The following is a 21866-nucleotide window of genomic DNA, read 5'->3' on the forward strand; positions in this document are numbered from 1 at the left end:
AGCATCAGTTCTTCGGCGCTCAGCTTTCTTCACAGTCCAACTCTCACTTCCATACATGACTACTGGAAAAACCACAGCCTTGACTAGATGGACCTTAGTCGGCAAAGTAATGTCTCTGCTTCTGAATATGCTCTCTAGGTTGGTCATAACTTTTGTTCCAAGGAGTAAGCGTCTTTTAATTTCATGACTGCAGTCACCATCTGCAGTGATTTTGGAGCCCCCCAAAATAAAGTCTGATACTGTTTCCACTGTTTCCCCATCTATTTGCCATGAAGTGATGGGACCAGATGCCATGATCTTCGTTTTCTGAATGTTGAGCTTTAAGCCAACTTTTTCACTCTCCTCTTTCACTTTCATCAGGAGGCTTTTTAGTTCCTCTTCACTTTCTGCCATAAGGTTGGTGTCATCTGCATATCTGAGCTTATTGATATTTCTCCCGGCAATCTTGATTCCAGCTTATGTTTCTTACAACCACCTAGCCATCCATATGAACATGTTTTCTGGTCTGTGAATCAGTTTATCATGGGAATAAGTGAGGCTGTCGGACAGTTAATAAATCTTTAGTAGATTTTTGTTTTCAAGCTAATGGGTTTTCTTATTTCCTCCTGTAAGAATTGCACTGATACTCATTATTTTGTGTGTGTATGTATACATGCATGTGTATGTAATATTTATTTTTTATTATTTTTTTTGCTGCTTCTCTATATAGAAGACGTCTCTTAGAAAGTTCTTAACATTTATAGATGACAAAAAATTTTTTTTAGCTATTTGTTGTATTTATCAGCATTATCATCTACTGTGGTTGTAAATTTCAGTCTCCATAAAACACCGTGATTAAATTAGATTTTAATATTCCGTATATATCAAAGCAAGTAGGCCTGTGGTCTGACCAGTGTAAGAAAATAAGTAATGTTATTACCATTATCCTATCTGATTATGAAGAAGTAAAACTAGATTTTGAATTCATTAGGTGTTAGACTAGATGCCATTTCTGTAATCCTTTGAACAGGTTTGTTTCTTTTTCTTTATTTAATAGCCTGGTCTCATCTTTTTGAAGCTTTGTAACTGATCTTCTATTTGAATTGTTCGTTGGTTTTTTTTTTTTAATGATTTTTAAAATTTATTTTTATCAGCTGTGCTGGGTCTTCATTGCTATACAGGCTTTTTCTAGTTGCAGCAAGCAGGGGCTACTCTGTAGTTGCTGTGCTTGGACTTCTCATTGTGGTGGCTTCTCGTTGCAGAGCATGGGCTCCCCAATAAGTGCTTCAGTAGGTGCAGCACTTGGGCCCAGGAGTAGTTGCGGCTCCCAGGCTCATAGCTGTGGTGCTCGGGCTTAGTTGCTTTGAGGCTTGTAGGATCTTCCTGGATCAGGTATCAAACCTGTGTCTCCTGCATTGACAGGTGCATTCTTTACCACTGAGCCACCAGGAAAGCCCTCTTTCTGAATTACTGTGTAACTATTTCTTACTTGTGTGATGAACTGAACTTGCTTTGCCCTTTTTTGAGGTGTATGCTCAACTTTTTAGGTAATACTATGTTTTCACAGATTAGCTCTCAGAATTTAATTATTATTTGTTTTGATGTACCTGTTCATATGCAAGGGCCCTGGACAAAGGGCTATGCTTAGTACCTGTGTGTCCGCATGTGCATGCTCAGTTGCATCCAGCTCTCTGCACCCCATAGACTGTAGCCCACCAGGCTCCTCTGTCCTTGGGATTTTACAAGTAGAAATACTGGAGTGGGTTGCCATTTCCTTCTCCAAGGGATCTTTGTGGCCTAGTGATCGAACGCATGTCTCCTGCATCTCCATGAATTTTGACCACTGCGCCACCTGCATCATGGGGAATGCCAGGCAGGATGAAGCACAAGCTGGAATCAAGATTCCCCGGAGACATATCAGTAACCTCAGATATGCAGATGATACCACCCTAATGGCAGAAAGGGAAGAAGAACACTTTCTTGATGAAAGTGAAAGAGGAGAGTCAAAAAGTTGATTTAAAACTCAACATTTAAAAAACTTAAGATCATGGCATCCAGTCCCATCACTTCATGGCAAATAGATGGGGAAATAATGGAAACAGTGAGAGATTTTCTTTTGGGGGGCTCCAAAATCACTGCAGAGGTGACTGCAGCTATGAAATTAAAAGACTCCTGCTCCTTGGAAGAAAGGCTCTGACCAACCTAGACAGCATATTAAGAAGCAGAGACATTACTTTGCCAACAAAGGTCCACTAGTCAAGGCTGTGGTTTTTCCAGTGGTCATGTATGGATATGAGAGTTGGAGTATGAAGAAAGCTGAGCGCCGAAGAATTGGTGCTTTTTAACTGTGATGTTGGAGAAGACTCTTGAGAGTCCCTTGGACTGCAAGGAGATCCAACCAGTCCATTCTAAAGGAGATCAGTCCTGGGTGTTCTTTGGAAGGAATGATGCTAAAGCTGAAACTCCAGTACTTTGGCCACCTGATGCGAAGAACTGACTCATTTGAAAAGACCCTGATGGCTAGGAAAGATTGAAGGCAGGCGGAGAAGGGGACAACAGAGGATGAGATAGTTGGATGGCATCATTGACTTAATGGACATGAGTTTGGGCAAACTGCCGGAGTTGGTGATTGACAGGGAAACCTGGCATGCTACAGTCCATGGGATTGCCAAGAGTTGGACCCAACAGAGCAACTGAACTGAACTGTGCCACCTGGGAAGCTTTATGCTTAGTACCTACAGGAGCTTAAAATTTTGTTTGGTGAGGTGAGATACAAGAAAATGATATCTCACAATATGTTGACTGGTCCTTATTTGGCTTATACTTCACTGGTACAAACATGGTAGGGCACACACAGACTAAGTGAAGTGAGGTGAAAGTCACTCAGTCGTACCTGACTCTTTGTGACCCCATGGACTCTACAGTCCATGGATTTCTCCAGGTCAGGATACTGGAGTGGGTAGGCTAACTGGGATATAATACTGAGTTTATGGTTGCTGTCAGTATTGGTGTCATATATCAGCGGAGAGAGAATTTTTAAAAAAAAGAACTCACGTAGACATGACCTATCTTGTGCCAGTTTTTATGTTGCAAAGTCCTGATTGAACAGGACAGATTATTTTTGGTCTGAACACAGCACGGCACACAGCAAATATTAAATAAACACGAGTTAAATTGAATGGAAGATTGGGAAAATCGGTGTCTTTACAGGGAGCCCTGTGAACAGTAAAAACATAGGAATTGATTAGGTCGGACCCATTATTTAGCCTTATATTCTGTTGCCAATAGAGTTATTTCTTTAAGAAATTATGAAATGGCTTGTTTGCTCTTGTTGTTAGCTTTGTGTGTTTTAGAAACAATTTATGGATCTGTTATTTACAAAAAAATTTATTTGAAAATAATGTGATTTCTTCTGGAATTGCTTGTTGTAATTTGTTCCATTAGTTTATTATTTGTTCTACATAAAGTTTTAAATGGCAGTACATTTTTTTCCCCTGAAAATCTGGAGAAGGGTATAATTTATGGCAGTTTCTAGGTATTTGTCATATTTTGCTGTGGTTTCCACAAGGGAAAAAATGAAAATAATGTCTTGGTATTTGGACCCCATACTATAAAGTTATGCTCCTGGTTCAGAGTTTCTCCTTTGGAATATGCTGGGAAATATATATTGAAATCTTGTAAATTTTTTCTTTAGTGTACATTGCAGAAAATGATTCTGAATTATTTTCAAGAGGTTAGGCACTCACAAATTTTAAAAATTGTGAAATATATACTTTAAAATTTTTGTGGGAAAATAAACATAACATTGAACACTTTAATCATTTTTAAGTGTGAAGTTTTAGTGGTATTAAGTATATTTATGCTGTTGTGCAACTGTCACTAACATACATCTCTAGAACTCTTTTCCTCTTATGAAAGTGCAACTCTGTCCCCATTGAACAGCAATTCTCCGTATCTCCCTCTTCTTAGCCCCTGACAGCCACCGTTCTACTTTGTCTATGAATTTGACTATTCTAGGTACCTGATATGAATGCAGTCATACGGTGTATGTCTTTTTGTGGCAGGCTTGTTTACTTAACGTAATGTCCTCTGTGTGTGCTTAGTTGCTCAGTCGTGTCTGACTCTTTGCGACCCCATGGATGGTAGCCCACCAGGCTCCACTGTCCATGGGGATTCTCCGGGCAAGAATACTGGAGTGGGTTGCCATGCCCTCCTCCAGGGGATCGTCCCAACTCAGGGATGGAACCCAGGTCTCACGCGTTGCAGGCGAATTCTTTACCGTCTGAGCATTGTAGCTTGTGTCAGAATGTTCTTTCTTTTTCAGACTGAGTAGTAGTCTATTTGTATCTATATACCATGTTGTGCTTATTCGTTCATCTATTGACAGACACTTGGATTATTTCACCTTTTAGCTGTTGTGAATAATACTGTTAACATTCTGAAACATTTTGGTTGAGCTGCTATTAAATCTTCTCAAAAGTCATACCCACTTGCATTTATGACAGGAGGCATAGTCCAGTTGTTAATGTTAAGAGGAAATCCTTTGAAGTTGGACTTTTGAAATTCAAATCATGACTGATCCCTTCCTGGCTATTTCACTGTGGGCAGACAACCTTTTTGATGTCTATTTTTGTTCAACTGCCAAATTCAAATAATAATGATACCTTACATTATTTGGATTAAATTAGGTTTTATATATATATATAAAGTGCTAAGAACAAATTTGAGTATTTAAATTCTTTTTGATGTCAAGAATGCAAATACTTGGATTAATACTTTTAATATTTAGATTAAGGCCTTTTCTTTGTGTGAGGTTTTCTGTGGGCAAAGGTTAGGATGTTTTTTTTTTAAAGATAAGGTTGAATACTGGAAATTTACTGTTACAATCTTCACAAGAAAGGATCTTGGTATCTTAATCAGTTGTCCTCTATGGTTTAGCTGACCAGACAAGAGCCAGAAGAATCAGAAGTTGGTCTCTGTTACTGCCATCTCTCCCTTTATCTTCATTCTGTGCCAGCAACTTTCAAAAGCCCAGTAATTGGTAGACTGCAACTTTAGACAGGCAAACCAGGTTATGTAGTCAATGGGCACTACAGGTTTGTAAGGTCTGATCAGTTGTGACTCAATATTTTACAGTCTCTAAAAGAAAAATGTGAACTCAAAAGTGGCTTAAATTTTAAATTAAATACTTGTATCTTGAGGACTAAATGCTGTCTGCCCAAATATTTGCCTTAAATCCAATAAACTGGCCCTGTGAATAGTACATTGGATTATCAGTCCTTAGAGTAAGCCCTTACGCCAGTGTAATGTGGATGTCACAAAGTATGCTGTTTGTGAATATAATTGTACAACTTTGAATGATTCCAATTCTAGTAAAATACTACTGTGAAAATAGTATAAAAGGTTGTGTTCAACTAATTTTTCCACATATATATATATATAAATTTTAAGTCATATTCAGTACTTTTATGCCACTTAACATTTAATGAGTAATAATGTATTCTGGTTAGATTATTGAAATCTTGTCTGCTCTTTTAGGAGGATAATTGTACCCACAGAATGTTGTGAGTAGGGGTGTATTTTTGTCGAGATGAATCAGTTATTTAAGGCCATGTAATCCAAAGTAGGGGGACATCTAAACTTTGTCCACTTGGTTTCTCTAACATTCACTCTGTTAGCTTGACAAATATTTATTTAGTAAGTGAAAAAATCTGTAATTGATCGAAGTAATGCCTCTTTCAACCTGTCTTACATTTTGTTCTCTTTTGTTTCATGGTAACTTAATGATTGATGTTTAAATGAATATATGTATTGTCAATAAAGTAGTCATAAATTCAGTTAAGATTTAAGGTATCATTTTAATAACATGACCAATCACCATCTTATTTTAAGTGAGGTTTTTCACTGTATTTTATGTAGTGTTTCATAGTTTTAGTAAAATTTAGTACAGAATAGTCACAGAAATACATTTTTACACAGATGTGATGATTTCCATGTATAAAAATTTGTAACTAATGATAATACTACCCATCAAAGATAAGTGCTTTAGATGACTTAGTAAACCTGTAAGGAAATATGTTATTGGCTACCTCTGCCTCATGAATTCTCTTTTTTCTCTCATGTGAGTGATCTTCAGAAACAATAAAGTAGTTATCCTTTAAAGAATATTGACTTGCTTTGCTGAATTTAGCAGTAGAATGAGAAGCTAGGGTTGAACCTAATAGACAAAGGCTAGTAAGTTTGTTGTAGTTCTCAAACTGCTTAATTTCAGGTATTGAGAAAGTTTGTCTCAGTTAAGTTGAGGGTATTTTAATTAGATTTTTTTTTTTTTCCAGCCAAACCGAACAGGAAGCTTACTTTTCTCTACCTAGCTAATGATGTCATTCAAAACAGCAAAAGGAAGGGGCCAGAGTTTACAAAAGATTTTGCACCCGTTATAGTGGAGGCTTTTAAGCATGTTTCAAGGTATGGTCATTGTTTTGGGTACTAGGTAATCTGTTATAAATGTCTAATATGTCCCTTTGCTAAAACTTGTCTTAAGACATTAAAATAAAAAAATAAGCTGTATTTCTTTGAAGTTTTCATTTGAGAAGACTTACCAATGATGGCATTTATAAATGTGTTAAATACTTGTATGAAGGAAAAGGTTTTGCTCAGGTGGACATTTGGAGTTCACCTGTTTCTTAAGTGACCAAAAGCAACTGCCATATTGAAATGAAGTTTATTAAGAATTAATAAGTGTGTTGAATTGAAAATTTGTGTGCTTATAATGATCAATCTTCCAACTAATATTTCTGGAAAAACTTACCCCTTTCTGTCATATTGCATATAATAATTTTAATGTTTTCTGGTGTGTGGGTATATGTCACAACATTTTTAAATGCTTTGATAATACAGAATATTTAAAATAATCACAAGCCTGTTGAAAATTTTGCTATAGAAAATTTCTGAAGGTAGAAGTCTGTGCTTTTAAAATGCTTATTTCCAAATATTATGTGCAAATATTTGGTAGATTACTTTGTAAACATTGGGGTAGGCAATTACATCAGTCTGATTTGTAGAATTCAGTGGTGAATGATGATCTGTGTTGAATGAATGATTTAAGGATGAAAATATACTCACCACAAGCCCTGAAGTTTAGTCACAGCAGATGTATTTTTTAAAAGAATTACAGAGTGTGAAACACTGCTGTATGTTGCTTTCTTAAATTAATATTATTTATCCTTCAATTTAGATACTGTCTATTACCATCTTTTCAGGTGCTAGTGTTTCTTAGAATTCAGTCCAAGGCCTCCTGGTGTCATATTCTTTACTAGTCCTCTGGGTGATTTCATACATTTCATATGTTTAGTTATTATCCACACCCTAAAAGCTGATAATCTTTGCTCCAGTGCAGTGTTTTTCCTTTCAGTTTTGTAGGTATATCCAATTGCGTATTGATTTCTAGTTGTATGCTTCCACACATCTGAGACTTAAATATGTAATTGAATTCACAATATCCTTCCTCCCTGTCAAACTTGCTCCTTCTCTAGGTTCACTTTCTTGATGAATGGCAACTTCATCTATCCTGATGCCCCTGTGAGAAATTAGGTGTTACTGTGAACTCTCTGTGATACCGTGATTTATAATATATCCACTGTCCTTTCTCCTTGACTCGCTGTATCCCATATAGTACATACAGTTCTGTTGGTTCTTAGACTTACTGTCATTCCAGTTACCATAATGTCATTTCTGTATAATTGCAGTAGCCTCCAGTATTGTTTAATCCATCTAGGAAACTGTAGCCATAGCTGTAGAACTGACTAAACAGTCTTCTGTCTTTGAGTGGTTCTCGTTTCTCTAGAGATCAGGTCTGAAGTGCTCTGTAAAGCTTCAGGTGTTCCTCCCTGGCCCAGTGTACTTCTTCAGACTCCTGCTCACATTTCTCCACCTCCTCAACCCCTCTCCTCCCCCATGCACACTATAGTTTATGTGGTTTAAGTTAACTGGTTAACTTATGGTTATGTGGTTAAGTTATGTGGTTAAGTTATTTAGTTCTTTCTGGCTTGGGCTTTTTTAATTTATTGCCTCTTCCTAAAATTCCATAAAATATTTATTGGCCATCTACTTTGTGCTGGGCAGTGAGGATACCATAATGGATGAACTATAAAGTTCTGTTCTAGTGGAGCTTAAATTTCAGTGGATAACAGAATAATACAACTGAATATATCTAAAAATGTAAAAAAAAAAAAGATAAGTACTACGAAGAAACATAAAGCAGGGAAGGAGCTAGAGAGTGTGATGGCACTCAGTTATTTCATGAGGTGAGGATTGACAGTTTGGGGGAGCAGAGACTGAAGGGAGGGATAAAACAGGCCATTTGACTATCTAGCGGGAAAGGATCCTGGGTAGAGAAAACTCAAGGCAGACACAGGGAGATACCATGTGCTGGGCATATTTGAGGATCAGCAAGATTTGCATTTAGGAAATGTGGTCTAAGAGGTAGCCAGGAAGTAGAACATGCCCAGTTTGTGGCCCAGGGTAAATAAAGTCTTTGCTTTTTTCCTTGGTATAATTGGTGGTTCTTTCATACTGAGAGCAGTATGAAGTGGTTTACATTAGTAGAGAATAGATGAAGGAGTAGAGCCTGGGAACCCAGTGAAAAGGCTGTTGCAGAAATCCAGGCAAGAGATGGTGGTGGTTCAGTCTGCAGCGGGAGTGGTGAAGGTGGTGGGAAGTGTTGGGAGTAGGCTGTTTCCCACTTCTGTGTGTCCAGATAAGCATATCATTTCTTCAAATACTGTTCCTCCCATACCTTTCCTGATCTCTCTTGAAGTGGGCCATGTCTCTGTGAAACCCATCTCTAACGCTCTGTTCTCTTCTGTGGCTCTTATTAATAACAGCTGCCATAAAGCTCCGTCTTATCTCCAGTGTCGGAGATCGTACATTGGTCAGGAAATATCTGTGAAATAAGCTTCAGAGTCACCTATTAGCAGTCTTGCTTAGCTTTATGTTCCGCCCCCATGAGGCTAGAGGCACTTTCTTGATGACCCCTTGTCACCAGTCCTAGCGCTGTCATCCTTCTTTGGTGGTTTTTTGCTTACTAGTGTGTCTCTAAGTTCTTTAAGGGAAGCAGAGAGTATGTCTGTCTTGGTCACTTCACCCTTGAACTGCTGGTCACATAGTGAAACTCAGTGAACAGTTGGGCAGCTTTTTTCAGGGAGTGGATAACCATTGTATTTAAAATCACCATTATCTTTGCAATGGCACTGTGCATTTTACTGTTAATGTTTTTATCTTCTCTTTAGTGAAACTGATGACAGTTGTAAGAAGCACCTTGGAAGAGTGCTGTCTATTTGGGAAGAAAGGTCTGTGTATGAAAATGATGTATTAGAACAACTTAAGCAAGCTCTGTGTAAGTATATAATCTTTTATCATTATCTCTTCATTGAAAGGTGTTCTTTCATTAAAAGTTAAATGTTCTTTCAACTCAGATGGTGACAAGAAGCCTAGGAAGCGAACGTATGAGCAGATAAAGGTGGATGAGAATGAAAACTGTTCCTCTCTAGGATCTCCAAGTGAACCACCACAGGTAGCAGTTTTTCTCTCTTGAGAGAGTTATATTTCTAGTATTTCATGTAGCCACCAAGCTTTACTAATTTTGCTGTTTTATTTCTGTAAATTGACTTATTATAATTTTGGGTATAGGAAACAAGCTATGTGAATAAGTCTTATTTTCTGATTAACCACTTAATGTTTAATGTGTGTTGTATATTAGGCAATTATATTTCACATAAAAAGTATTTGATTGCCAGGTATGATTAGATCTGGTGAGATATCTACCATTTCAACAGTTTTTTTTAAAAATAAAATGTAGACTATTATATTGTTTAAGTATGCAAAAAATTCCATGCCTAGAGATAAACAATCTTTTTAAGTATTTTTGCTTTTAAACATGTAAAAATGCATGTTAGAGTTAACAAGTACGTATTCATATAGTTCTATGGAACCATATGGAACCATGTAGTTCCATGGTAAAAACAGATTAATTAGAATCATTATCTTAATACTCCATGTCCTCCCAGGTTGGTACAGTATAGCATTTTCTAACCATCAGATGATTCCAAAAAGACATTTTTACCTTAATTATGTGGGCATTGAGTCTTAAAGCTTCCTCCTTCTATGTTTCAAACATATAGGAGGGACAGATAGAATTTTAAAGGAGAAAATGAAGACATAGCCATACTCTTAAAACAAGGTAAATATCTTCATGGGCTACAAATGGTACAGAAACGTAACTCAGTGTGTGAGCCAGAATGTGGTTCCTGCTGAGCTTTGTCTGGAAGCAGATGTGGTTTGCAGGAATTAGTATCCTGTAGAGTAATAAGAACTTAAGTGCTCCATGAACTTGGAGACCTGGACTGAAACTCACTCCAAGAACAGTATTTCACTCCAGTTTTAATTAAAGGGTCTGACCCTTTCCTATTCTCCCTGATGAGAGAGTAACCTAAGTTGTACTTCTAGGAGTTTCTGATGTGACTCTTCCCTAGTACTTGTTGTATACAATGCAATTGCTTTTGGCTTTATAATGACCATTTTCTGGTTAGTTGTGTTGCTTAATTCTCAATGGTTCAGAATGGCAAAGATTTCTCTTCATAGGACCTAATCATTTCATTCTCCTCTGTCAGGAGGTTGTTGCCGCTTGCTTTCTTCATGTAGGAGTGTGAAGGTGTAATGAGAGTAGTTTGTAATTAAAGCATGCATACGTTGTCAAAACCATAAAGCCAGGTTTCTTGTTAGTAATCCAGAAAATTTTAGAACTTTCTAAGTCTGATTAAAAAATAATAATGTAAGTTATTTGGGGCATCATGAGAAATAAGCTTCCTTGTCATGTCATTGCTGTTAAGCTCACTTTCATTGTAGTGGTGAAATATAACAAAATAACTTTTTTTTGTAATATTTGGATTTTAAAAACAGTAGTGAATTAAAAGCACACTGGCGATAGTATATTTCTAACTAGGTTCCATTCATTCTAATCTTTGATTATTTGCTATATGCTAGACCCCAGTAATAACATTTTTTTGTAAGGGGATAGCTTAAAGAAAAATTCGAAACTGGCTGGCAGTGTCATCTAAATATATACAGAGTTAATAATATCCTACACTTTTCATGTATGTGTGTGATTTCTTAGTGTTCCAGAATCTAGGCTTAGAGATGTAAAAAAGAAAACAAGTGAAAAAGATGTGGATGGGAATGGAGACTAGGAAAAAGAAAATTTACTCAGTTTTCTTTGGAATAATTTAGGGATGTTATGAATTATGAAATTATCAGCAAATACTTGCCCATCCCTCCTAATTATAGCTGGTATGAAAACAGTGCAATGAAAATATTGACGTTAAAATGCTGATTAAGCATTATATAAATATAAGTCACCAGATATATGGAACTTTGTAACATTTTAATGATCTTATTAACAAACCATAGAATAATTGAAGGTATCATATGTGAACATACATATTCCAAAAGTACATTTCTCTTATGCTTTAATTACTTCATTGGGAGATGGAATTTGGGGGCTCTTCTGTGTTATGATAGATGATGATTTGTGTTTTCTACCCCCCAATATCTAATTTAATACTAGAAATTCTTCTTATGTATTAGTATAATGATTCTACAATGAATATGTCATTCATAAAACTTGTATTCTCCAGGTTGAAGTTATAGCCTGCCTTCCGTCTTCAGTTCAGTTCAGATCAGTTGATCAGTCGTGTCCGACTCTTTGCGACCCCTTACCACTGTATATATTTGGCTTACAAATGAATCACATCATTTTAATAGTCGAATAGTCAGATTAAGGAATATGAATGAATTTTAGGTCTTTTATATTTGTTTAAGCTTCACTACTTTTGGTTCTAAAGTTGTCTAACTTTTTAGACTCTAGATCTCGTTAGAGCATTGCAAGATCTAGAAAATGCAGCTTCTGGTGACGCAGCAGTTCATCAAAGGATAGCTTCTTTGCCTGTTGAAGTTCAAGAAGTGTCCCTTCTTGATAAAATAACAGGTAAGAAGAGCAAGTCTGATCTGAACTTTTCAGGGGGACAGGGTAAGGAAACAGCATATGGCATTGTTTTTGTTGTGTAATACTTGTGTTATCCTGTGCTTTTCTTAGATAAAGAGTCTGGAGAAAGACTTTCTAAAATGGTAGAGGATGCTTGTATGTTGCTGGCAGACTACAACGGCAGGTTGGCGGCTGAAATAGATGATAGGAAGCAGCTCACTCGAATGTTAGCAGATTTTCTTCGTTGTCAAAAGGAAGCCCTTGCAGAGAAAGAGCATAAATTGGAAGTGCGTAACCTTTTCCTTATTTAGTGCTTGTTTATTAAATTTATTTTTGGTAGGAACCTTAAAATAGCTTAATATTTCTGCACGTTTTGCACTTTTTGAACACAGACCCCTTTAGACAATGGCCCAGGTAAGCTACTCCAATTAAGCTACATTAATTGGTTTTTTACTTGAACCAACTCAGTCTGCCTAAGAAAATTTAGAGATTTGGAATGAGTAAAAATTGGTTGTGTTTTTAAATTACTCGTGTGAAATTCCAGTAACAGTAATTCATCTTATGCATTTAAACCCTTATCCTCAATAACAAAAATAATGGGAAAATAGCAGTTAGTATAAAGTCTTGTCTTAGCTACAGTAAATTATGGTTGGACTTAATTCCTGTTCTGAGTACAGGCAGTCTTTCGGGTATACAATTAAGAAATAAAGACTTTTTGTTACGGGTATACTGGTTCCCAGTTTCCCTGTTCCTGAGCAGTTTATCAGTTTTGCTTAGAAAGGTAGTTGTCAGGTTACTTCATTATTCCATTCTTGAATTTTAACATATTTCTGTTCCACTCTTGGGTTGGACACCCCCTTAAGTAGAAGGTTATTGCTTCTTTAAATTGAATGATGATTGATACTGTTGACAAGAAGTCTGGAGCTACAGACCCCTCAAGAAACTCAAATTTCCTTTGAGCAGAGTAGCCATTGTCAGGGGTAGGGAATGAACCAGACTTCATTTTATTTAACAGAATCTTTAATTTGATTAGTTCTTGTTAAAATTGTTTGCTGCTATAGTAATTTCTTTTTCTAATAATACATAGAATTTCTAAAGTCTGGATCCCTTTTTTAAGATAGTCCTCTTTAAATTTCTAGGTATGTTATAATGCTGCATCTGTTAAGTTGCTTCTATTTATTAGAGTTTAGTTCTTGTTTCAGCAGTCCCTGATTGTGCCAAAGATGATTACCATTGCTACCTGTGAATGCAGTTGACTAAGTACCAGCATCAGAACTCTCCCACCCCGTATTGTCAGCACTGTGTAGCATAACCCCTTTTCAGTCCTCCCCTCCTCTGCTCACACATACACACTCAAAGCATAGTTGTTGGCATTTTGCTCACCTTTAGAGAGGTTGCCCAGGTTTACATATAACAGAATTTTCTAAAAAATAAGTTTGATAATTAACTTACTGGTTTTTGATCTTGTGATGGAACCTCAGTCTTAAACACACTGTTACTTGTTTTACTGTTAGCAGAATTAAGGGTAAGTAATGCCATGTAATTTTTGTCTCTAGTCCTTGGTATGCTTTCTTTAACTTCTGTTGAGCTTCTGTTGCAGGTATTGGACATGGGCGTATCTTCTAATGATGTCATCAACCTTAGCATATTCTTCCTGCTAAAAATAAATATCAAACTCCAAAGCCTGAATTGTCTCATGTTTTTGAAAATTGAAGACTGAAACCTCATTATTCCACTTCATACTGCTTTCCCACTTAAACTGGTTATTTATCACTGGTTACAAAAATAGCGTTTATGTTGGAACTGTATAGAAAAATGATCAGATACCATCCAACCTAACCCCCTCTTATCCCAGTGTCTTCCAGGAAGCCAGATTTCATGACAGTTACAGGTAGTGAGGCTGATGATAATAATGGCAGTGAAATTTACCATATGTCAGGTACTATTCTAAGCGCTTCACGCATATCAACTAATTTAATCCTGTGTAGCAGGAAACATACGAATTTTATAAATAGAGGAAATGGAAGGAGATAAAAAAAATTTGTTTAAGGTTGTAAAGAGGTAGTGACTTGTTTAGAACCCAAGCAATCTGCCTCCAAAATGAAAATTTTGCTTCTAGTTTTTGCATCAGTGTAAGATTATAGCAGCAGCTGGTAGTCACTTTTCTCAAAATAAGGTGTTCTAGGGACTTTTTTGTTGTGTTTTAGAATAACTAGATTTTTGTTATCATAAACCACCTAAACTATGTCAGATGTTTCTTAGAAGTAAAAAAATTTAGATTTCTAATAAACTAGGAAGTTGTTTCGTAGCACTCTTTGTAAATATCATTTATAACTAGGTGATTCTGTTTTCAGAAGATGTGAAAATAATTAAGAGTTTTTTAGACATGTTTTGCGCCAAATAGGTGGCATCCCTTTGAAGTTGAGACTGAGTGGTCAGGATTTAGACCATATCAGCATCACATAGTTTTTACTTGTCAGGCATCCTTGAACATTAAGTGTGATTGACCAGGTATTGACGTGTCCGTAATTGCTCTTAAGAAGAAGAGGGGATATAAATTTAAAGTATTGGTTCAGGAATTGGCTGTTTCATATTTCTTAAGGAAGCCAGTATTAAAACATTTGTAATGAATGAAAACATGAAGTGTTTAAAAAATTTTTTGGAAATTATGAATCGTTTTTTAAAGTTGTAACTATAGCTGGTTATTAAAGCAGGTAACTTTTCTTTTCATGATACAGATGGTATTTAAAAAAACAGGCTTTTATGAAGTACCTATTTACCTCATGCAACATTGATCAGTTTTAAATTGGTAGACTTCCATAGAAAACTGGAAATCATGGTTTGATGGCTCTTAAAAGGAGAAATCAAATCACAGTTCCAAGTTTTAGAAGTCAGGGTGGGAAAGCTGTCAGAGAGGATAGTGTTTATCCTTTGCAGTCTTTATCAGTATATTCAGATTTACCTAATTTTTTAAAATGAGGGAATAATATTCATGGTATGACTGTTGTTTGTTTGTTTAAGTCTTTCCCTCATGGTGTCAGATTGTACCCATTGAGGTGCTTTTATTAGTTTTGTGCATTACAGCTAGTATTACAGAGGACATCCTGTTAATGCAGGTTTGTTTAGTAGTGCTAGTATATATCTGTAGGATTGAGTCTCAGAAGTAGAATAGAATAGCTAGGTCAAGAATGACTGGTTAAATGTTGATTTTGCTTTTTTCAACTCCTTGAAGTATGAGTGCATCTTTTCCTGCACAACCTCATCCAGTACTGAAGTCAGTGATATTTAAAATTTTTGTATATCTGGTACAAAATCAGATCGTCCAGTGGTTAAGATTTAGGAAACTTAGGATCTCACATGCCTCCTGGCCAAAAAACCAAAACAGAAAACAGAAAAAATATTGCAACAAATTCAATAAAAACTTTAAAAATGAAACACATAAAATATTAAAATTTTTTTTGTATATTTGATAGGTTAAAAATATTTTTTTTGTTTGCTTAGGTTGGTCATTTTAAAATATTTGTTAGCCACTTCATTTCTGCTGATTTCCTGTATCTCTTTAACTTTGGTTCTAGGTATATGGTTCAATGACAAATTGTCTTTGCCTTTATAAATTCTAGGCTTTTTGGATATAGTTAAGATTGCTTTCTAAATTTTCATAACTATAAAAATACTATACAAGTTTTCTGTAGTTTTTTTCCCTAATAATTTTATCCTATAGGACTTTTTGTTCATGATATATATGATATAGGGATATAACTATTTGAAAGTGATAGTAAATGTCCCCTTGTCATTGATTAATGATTAGTCATTTAATGTTAGTCTATTTTGCTATATTGTAAAGTATAATTTTGATCATATTTATTTCTGTATACATGTATATTTGTGAATGTAGTCATTTTTCTATCCTGCTGGCCTGTTTGTTTTACGCATATTTAATTACGTGGTAGATTTTTGTTTTTTATTACTTTTTGTTATTTTTCTTGTCTAATTTTTTCTAATGATTATTGTGCTTATGAATTCTTCTTCCCTCTTACTATCTTATTTGTATTTGCCTCTATTTATAATTAATATTTTAAATGACATCTTCCTAAGTAGACATTTCTTAATTTACTTGGCGTTTTCAAGAGTGCTTGCTTTTATAAAATTTTTTGCTTTCCAAAAAGTTTAATTTCCATTTTTAAAAAGTGCATAAAGGTAAATTTTGTTTTGCATGAAACATTTAGTGATTAGAAACACGTATATCTCTCAGTATAGGAAATAAGAATATTTTAAATATATAGCACTGAAGATGCAGAATTAAACATTCTAAAATGCTAAAAGTGTTTGCATGTAGCTTTTTGATTGTTATTTACTGATTTATCAAATTACAAGTATCATTCAAGGGCATATTAGTAAGAATATGGAGAACTGCTTATGGAATCTTTAGTTATTTCTTTATACTTTGTCTTTCCATTGAAATCATACTGATTTCATTTAAATTTAAAATTAATAAGATGGAGCTATATGAATTTTAAAGAAGCAAATGTTACTAGTGTCTTAATTAGATTATTTTTTGAGATCGAAATATCATTAAGTTTAAAACTTTGTTATGGTTAATATGTCCATTTTTCAAGGATTATGTAAACTTTTAATTATTTTTGATAACTACTCCAGTAAGCTGTTTTCATCATGGGAAAAAAGCTACATAAGCAAAGGCTTATTAGCCATATGTATTGGCTGCATGTATTTTGTGTGTTACCCTTTTCATGTGATATATGCATCTTATCATGTGACTATTTTCTTTTTTAATGTATGGACATTTCTGTTCTTTATGACTGATTGTTTCCATTTGTTTGATACTATAAACAGTATTGCAGTGGACATTTTTTTTTCTGGCCATACTGCAAGGCCTGTGGGATCTTAGTTCCCTGACCAGGGATTGAACCCAGGCCCTTAGTAATGAAAGCACTGAGTCCCAGCCACTGGACTTTCAGGGAAAGTGAACATCTCTTTTATTAACTCCCTACTCACCTCTTGTGATAAATTCCTAAAGTTGAACTTGCTCATTCATGTTAAAGACTTTCAGTAAGATCATATTAGATCATTGCCTTTGATGATCCTCAAATAATCGTTAATCTGTATAGGTCTTCTCTTCTGGGCCATGGCTTTTCTCTAGACAAAATGGTTCACATTTGCTCAGTAGCTAACATAGGACGTCTGTGTTCAGAGCAGGGCCTCACTCTTATCTGTGTGACTTGTATCTTCAGAAGCAGGTCTTCGGCTTTGTTTCTTATCCCTCATCTGTTGGCTCTATGAGATGAGTTTTAACAGATTGATGGAAAGATGTATGTATTTGGTCTTCATTGTCAAAACAAGGCCCACCATTACATTTCAAGGAGCTTGGTGCCTCAAAGTCCTCAGAATGTCCAAAATTCCTCAGGATGAATTACATTACCCTTGGTCATTATCCCTTGTTTCATTTTTTTCTCTTTTCTAAAACTTCCAGGACATCTGTATACTGTGGTTCCTTCTTTTTCGTGGTGGGCTTCTGCCTTGATAGCTTGTTTTATTATTTTAGTGACTTTTGGGGAGGAAGTGGAGTTCAGTTTGTTATGTAAATGGAAGACCTTTTGTGTCTAATTAAATAGAAGTAATAATATATGTTTCATAACTCCTGCCAGACCACACTGATGTCTGTTGCCTCTATTGTTTTAACAGCTGAGGTTCCTGCGCCCTCTTTTAACTCTGCATCACAGGAGCTAGATTGGTCTTTTAAGAGGAAAACAGATCTCATCAGACCCCCGTGTAAAACTTTCCAATGCTTCCTATTACACTTTTGGATCTTAGACGCCATACATGGCCTGTGAGATGACTAGTCTCGAGTCTCTGTTAACTTCATCTTGTAACCATCTCAGAGGCATCAATTTAAGCAGATGAAGCAAGTTTTCACACCAGGGCTTTTGCTTTGCCAATTGCTAACAAAGTGGCTGCAATGCTGTCTCCTAATCTTACTTTCGTGCTAAGTTGCTTCAGTTGTGTCAGACTCTGTGCGACACTATGGACTGCAGCCTGCTAGGCTCCTCCGTTCATGGGATTCTCCAGGCAAGAATACTGGAGTGGCTTGCCATGCCCTCCTCCAGGGGGTCTTCCCAGTCCAGAGATCAAACCTGCATCTCATGTCTAACCTGCATTGGCAGGTGGATTCTTTACCACTAGCACCACCTGGGAACTTGGTTCCTTTTTCTTCATTCCTGTATCACCTCCTTAGAACCCTTGTCTCATTAAATTCCACCTACCCTTCTCCTGATGACATTGCTGATATATTGTTTTTTCTTCATGGAACTTAAACCACTGTTTGAAATTTAAAACCTTATTATATACTTATATCTGTACCTGACTGGAATGTGAGTACCAAGAGAGGAAGAACTTTATTTTTCATGTTTATTGCTGTATCTTAAGGGTTTGGAGCAATAGGTTTTCTCCTAGTAGGTAGGTGTTTCTGTTGAGTGAGTAAAATGATAGTTGGCCATCAAATGATGAATGAATGAATGAATGCTGCTGCTGCTGCTACTAAGTCACTTCAGTCGTGTCCGACTCTGTGACCCCATAGACGGCAGCCCACCAGGCTCCCCCGTCCCTGGGAGTCTCCAGGCAAGAACACTGGAGTGGGTTGCCATTTCCTTCTCCAATGCATGAAAGTGAAAAGTTAAAGGGAAGTTGCTCAGTCGTGTCTGACTCTTTGCGACCCCACGGACCGCAGCCTACCAGGCTCCTCTGTCCATGGGATTTTCCAGGCAAGAGTACTGGAGTGTGGTGCCATCGCCTTCTCTGGAATGAATGCTAGTACGAATGTAGTTTGCAAGAAATAAGTAATCTTTGTATTTTAAATTTGTGATTTCTTTTGTAATTAAATCAGAAAGAATGATGCTTTGATAAAATGATTAAAGATACGTGAGGTTTTTGAAGAAAATTATATTCAGCAGAAAATAAGTTAATTTTTAAGTCATATTAGTATAAGCCCAGTACTTTTTCAAAAAGGGATTTTGTGTTAAAGGACTGGATTCTAGAACTGCAGCTGAGAATTTTGAACAAAAAATGAAAGACCGTTTTGGAATTTTAAAATTATTTTACGTATTTACTTTTTGTCTTTAGTAGAATAACACTTTAATGATAGATTAGAAAACATGAATAACGAGCAGTACTACTCAGCAATCCATAAGGTAGCATCACAGTGCTACCTGGTGGAAGAACTGTAGCTACCAATGAAGTCAGTCCTCGTCTGCGTTTGTTCACTTAGGTAAAAAGAGGAATTAAACTCTATTTGCTCTCTGCTTGTTAACTCCTTTGTGGAATAGAACTCATACTAGTAATACCCTTCAGGAGAAGCATTGTGATTATGGAATTTATACATATAAAGCAGTTAGCACCCTGTGTGTAGTAAAGTGCTCAACAACTGACAGCTGCTCCAATTATTGGTTGTTACTGTAGCAGCTGAGAATTAGGAGTGAGATGAGATTGAAAAGTAGGTTGGAATCAAATTGTGACGGGCACTGAACGGCTGACTGAGCAGATGGTTGGTTATAACAGCCCAGAGGCCAGAGAGGACTTGTAGCATTAGCAGTGTCTGGAAACCCGGTTGCAGTTGCCAAGTGGATTAGAATGGCTAGAGATTTGCGATAGGGAGACCAGATAGGACTTTACTGGAAATTTTATATTATGGGTAATGAAGGCCTAAACCATAGTTGATGATAACAGTGAGAAAATAAAGGAATGGGCAGGTGAGGGGAACAATTGAATCACCATAATTTGTTAATTGGATCAGAGGAGTAAGAGGAATCAGTGATAAATGAGATTGAAAACCATGGTGGGAATGATTCTGACATTGAGTAAAAGGATATTAAACTAGAGAACTAGCTTGAGGGGTCAATAAATATTAGTTCTTTAAAAAAAGATTTTATGAGTAGTACATGCTTCTCATAGTTTAGAAACTGTTAGTAAGCACAGATATCGCCTAAAGTCTCATACCTCCTGAAATAACCCTTGACAAGATTTGGAAGATGGGGTCAGTCATTGTATTAGCATGTATGACATTTTTATACATTGCCCTTTTTACACGCGTACTGTAAACATTTTCCTATGATTACAGAGGTTCTCATTTTAATATCTAGATCATATTCTGTTTTAAAGAAGTATTTCTATAGCCAGCTGCCTGCTGTTTAGCATTTATTTTTTCCAGTTTAAGAATATGCTTATCTGTGATCATGGTTTCATAAATTCTTAGAAGTAGGGGGAAAATGAAAAAGTAATACATGATATGATTTTCATGCTCATGTTAGCTACAAGTTTAAGGAAAGGAAATGGCATCCTTTGCAATGGCAAGGGGAGATGGGAGTGGGTCTCTTACACTGTTGATGTAAATTCATGTATCACTCATTCTTTGTGAAAGACAGTTGGAAATGAATACCAAAAGCCATTATTTTACTTTTTTTTTTTTTTTTTGCTTTTGCCCTACTGCCAGATCCTTTAAATTGCATAATACCTAGAAAAATCTTTAGTGGGACAAATTCTGGGAGCAGTTAAAGTAATGGTATAGTTTTTTTTTTTTCTTTTACACTTAAAAAAATTGTAAGAGAAATATACAGTTGACATCTTAACCATTTTTAAAAGTGTGCAGTTCAATACTGTTAGGTATATTCATGTTCTTTTGTAGCCAGCCTGCAGAATTGTTTTCATGTAGCAGAACTGAAACTATACCCATTAATCAACTCCCCATTCCCTACCACCCCTGACAAACTGACTCTATGCGTAAGTCTATGCTGGATATATAATATAAGAGTAACCGTGCAATATTTGTCTTTTTGATGGCAGGGGCTTCCCAGGTGCCTTAGATGGTAAAAGAATTCGCCTGCAGTGCAGGAGACCCAGGTTTAATCCTTGGGGTGGGAAGATCCCCTAGAGAAGGGCATGGCAACCCACCCCAGTATTCTTGCCTGGAGGATCCCATGGGCAGAGAGGCTGCCAGGCTCCAGTTCATGGGTTCGCACACAGTCGGACACGACTGAACAACTACCACTTTCACTTTCATATCACAGAATTCTTTTCTTTTTTCAATTTAATTTTGGCTGTGCTGAGTGTTCATTGCTGCTTGAGGGCTTTTTCTAGTTGCAGTGAGTGGGGCTTGTCATTGCAGTGGCTTCTCTTGTTGCAGAGCACAGGCTCTAGGGCACATGAACTTCAGTAGCTGTGCACAGAATTAGTTGTCTCATAGCATGTGGGATCTTCCCAGACCAGGGATTGAACCTATGTCCCCTGCATTGGCAGGTGGTCTAAACCACTGGACCACCAGTTGTCCATCAGTGAACACCGTAGTAGCTTCCGCCTTTTAGCTATTGTGAATAATGCTGCTGTGAACATGGGTTCATAGCAAATATCTCTTTGAGTCCCTGATTTCACATCTTCTGGGAATATACCCAGGAGTGGGATTGCTGAATCATGTGGTGATTCTGTTTTCCATTATTCTGAGAAATTACCACACTATCCCATCTATAATGGCCACAACTATTTTGCATCCTGCCAACAATGCACAGAGCTCCCCTTTCTCCACATCCCTTGCCAGCATTTGTTTATGTTTTTGTTGCTCAATAGCCATTCTAATGAGCATGAAATGGTATCTCATTGTGGTTTTGCTTTGTGTTTTCCTGATAGTCATATTGAGCATCTTTTCATATGCTTGTCAGTGATTTATTTGTCGTCTTTGGAGAAGTCCTTTGTGCATTTTTTTGATTTGAGTTTTTGCTTTGAAAAATGATAGTTGTAGTAATAGATTGATGTTTGGTTTGGAGATCATCTAATTTACCCAGTGCTGGAA

At 36.4% G+C, this 21866-nt stretch overlaps 1 protein-coding gene across 2 annotated transcripts in view; it reads left to right on the forward strand.

Moving 5' to 3' along the window:
* The window catches only part of RPRD1A (regulation of nuclear pre-mRNA domain containing 1A), a 66045-nt gene that overhangs the window by 19813 nt on the left and 24366 nt on the right, over positions 1-21866 (forward strand). Inside the window, exons 2-7 of one of the 2 annotated variants that reach the window (XM_018039602.1) lie at positions 6315-6444; positions 9267-9373; positions 9453-9550; positions 11893-12019; positions 12128-12303; positions 13617-14214. In XM_018039602.1, coding sequence (XP_017895091.1) covers positions 6315-6444; positions 9267-9373; positions 9453-9550; positions 11893-12019; positions 12128-12303; positions 13617-13736 — 758 coding nt within the window. In that variant the 3' untranslated portion in view covers positions 13737-14214. Of the gene's footprint in view, positions 1-6314; positions 6445-9266; positions 9374-9452; positions 9551-11892; positions 12020-12127; positions 12304-13616; positions 14215-21866 lie in introns of those variants that run through there. The other variant, XM_005696977.3, reaches the window with a different exon arrangement.

Source organism: Capra hircus, chromosome 24 (genome assembly GCF_001704415.2).
Source record: "Capra hircus breed San Clemente chromosome 24, ASM170441v1, whole genome shotgun sequence".
Lineage (NCBI taxonomy): Eukaryota > Metazoa > Chordata > Mammalia > Artiodactyla > Bovidae > Capra > Capra hircus.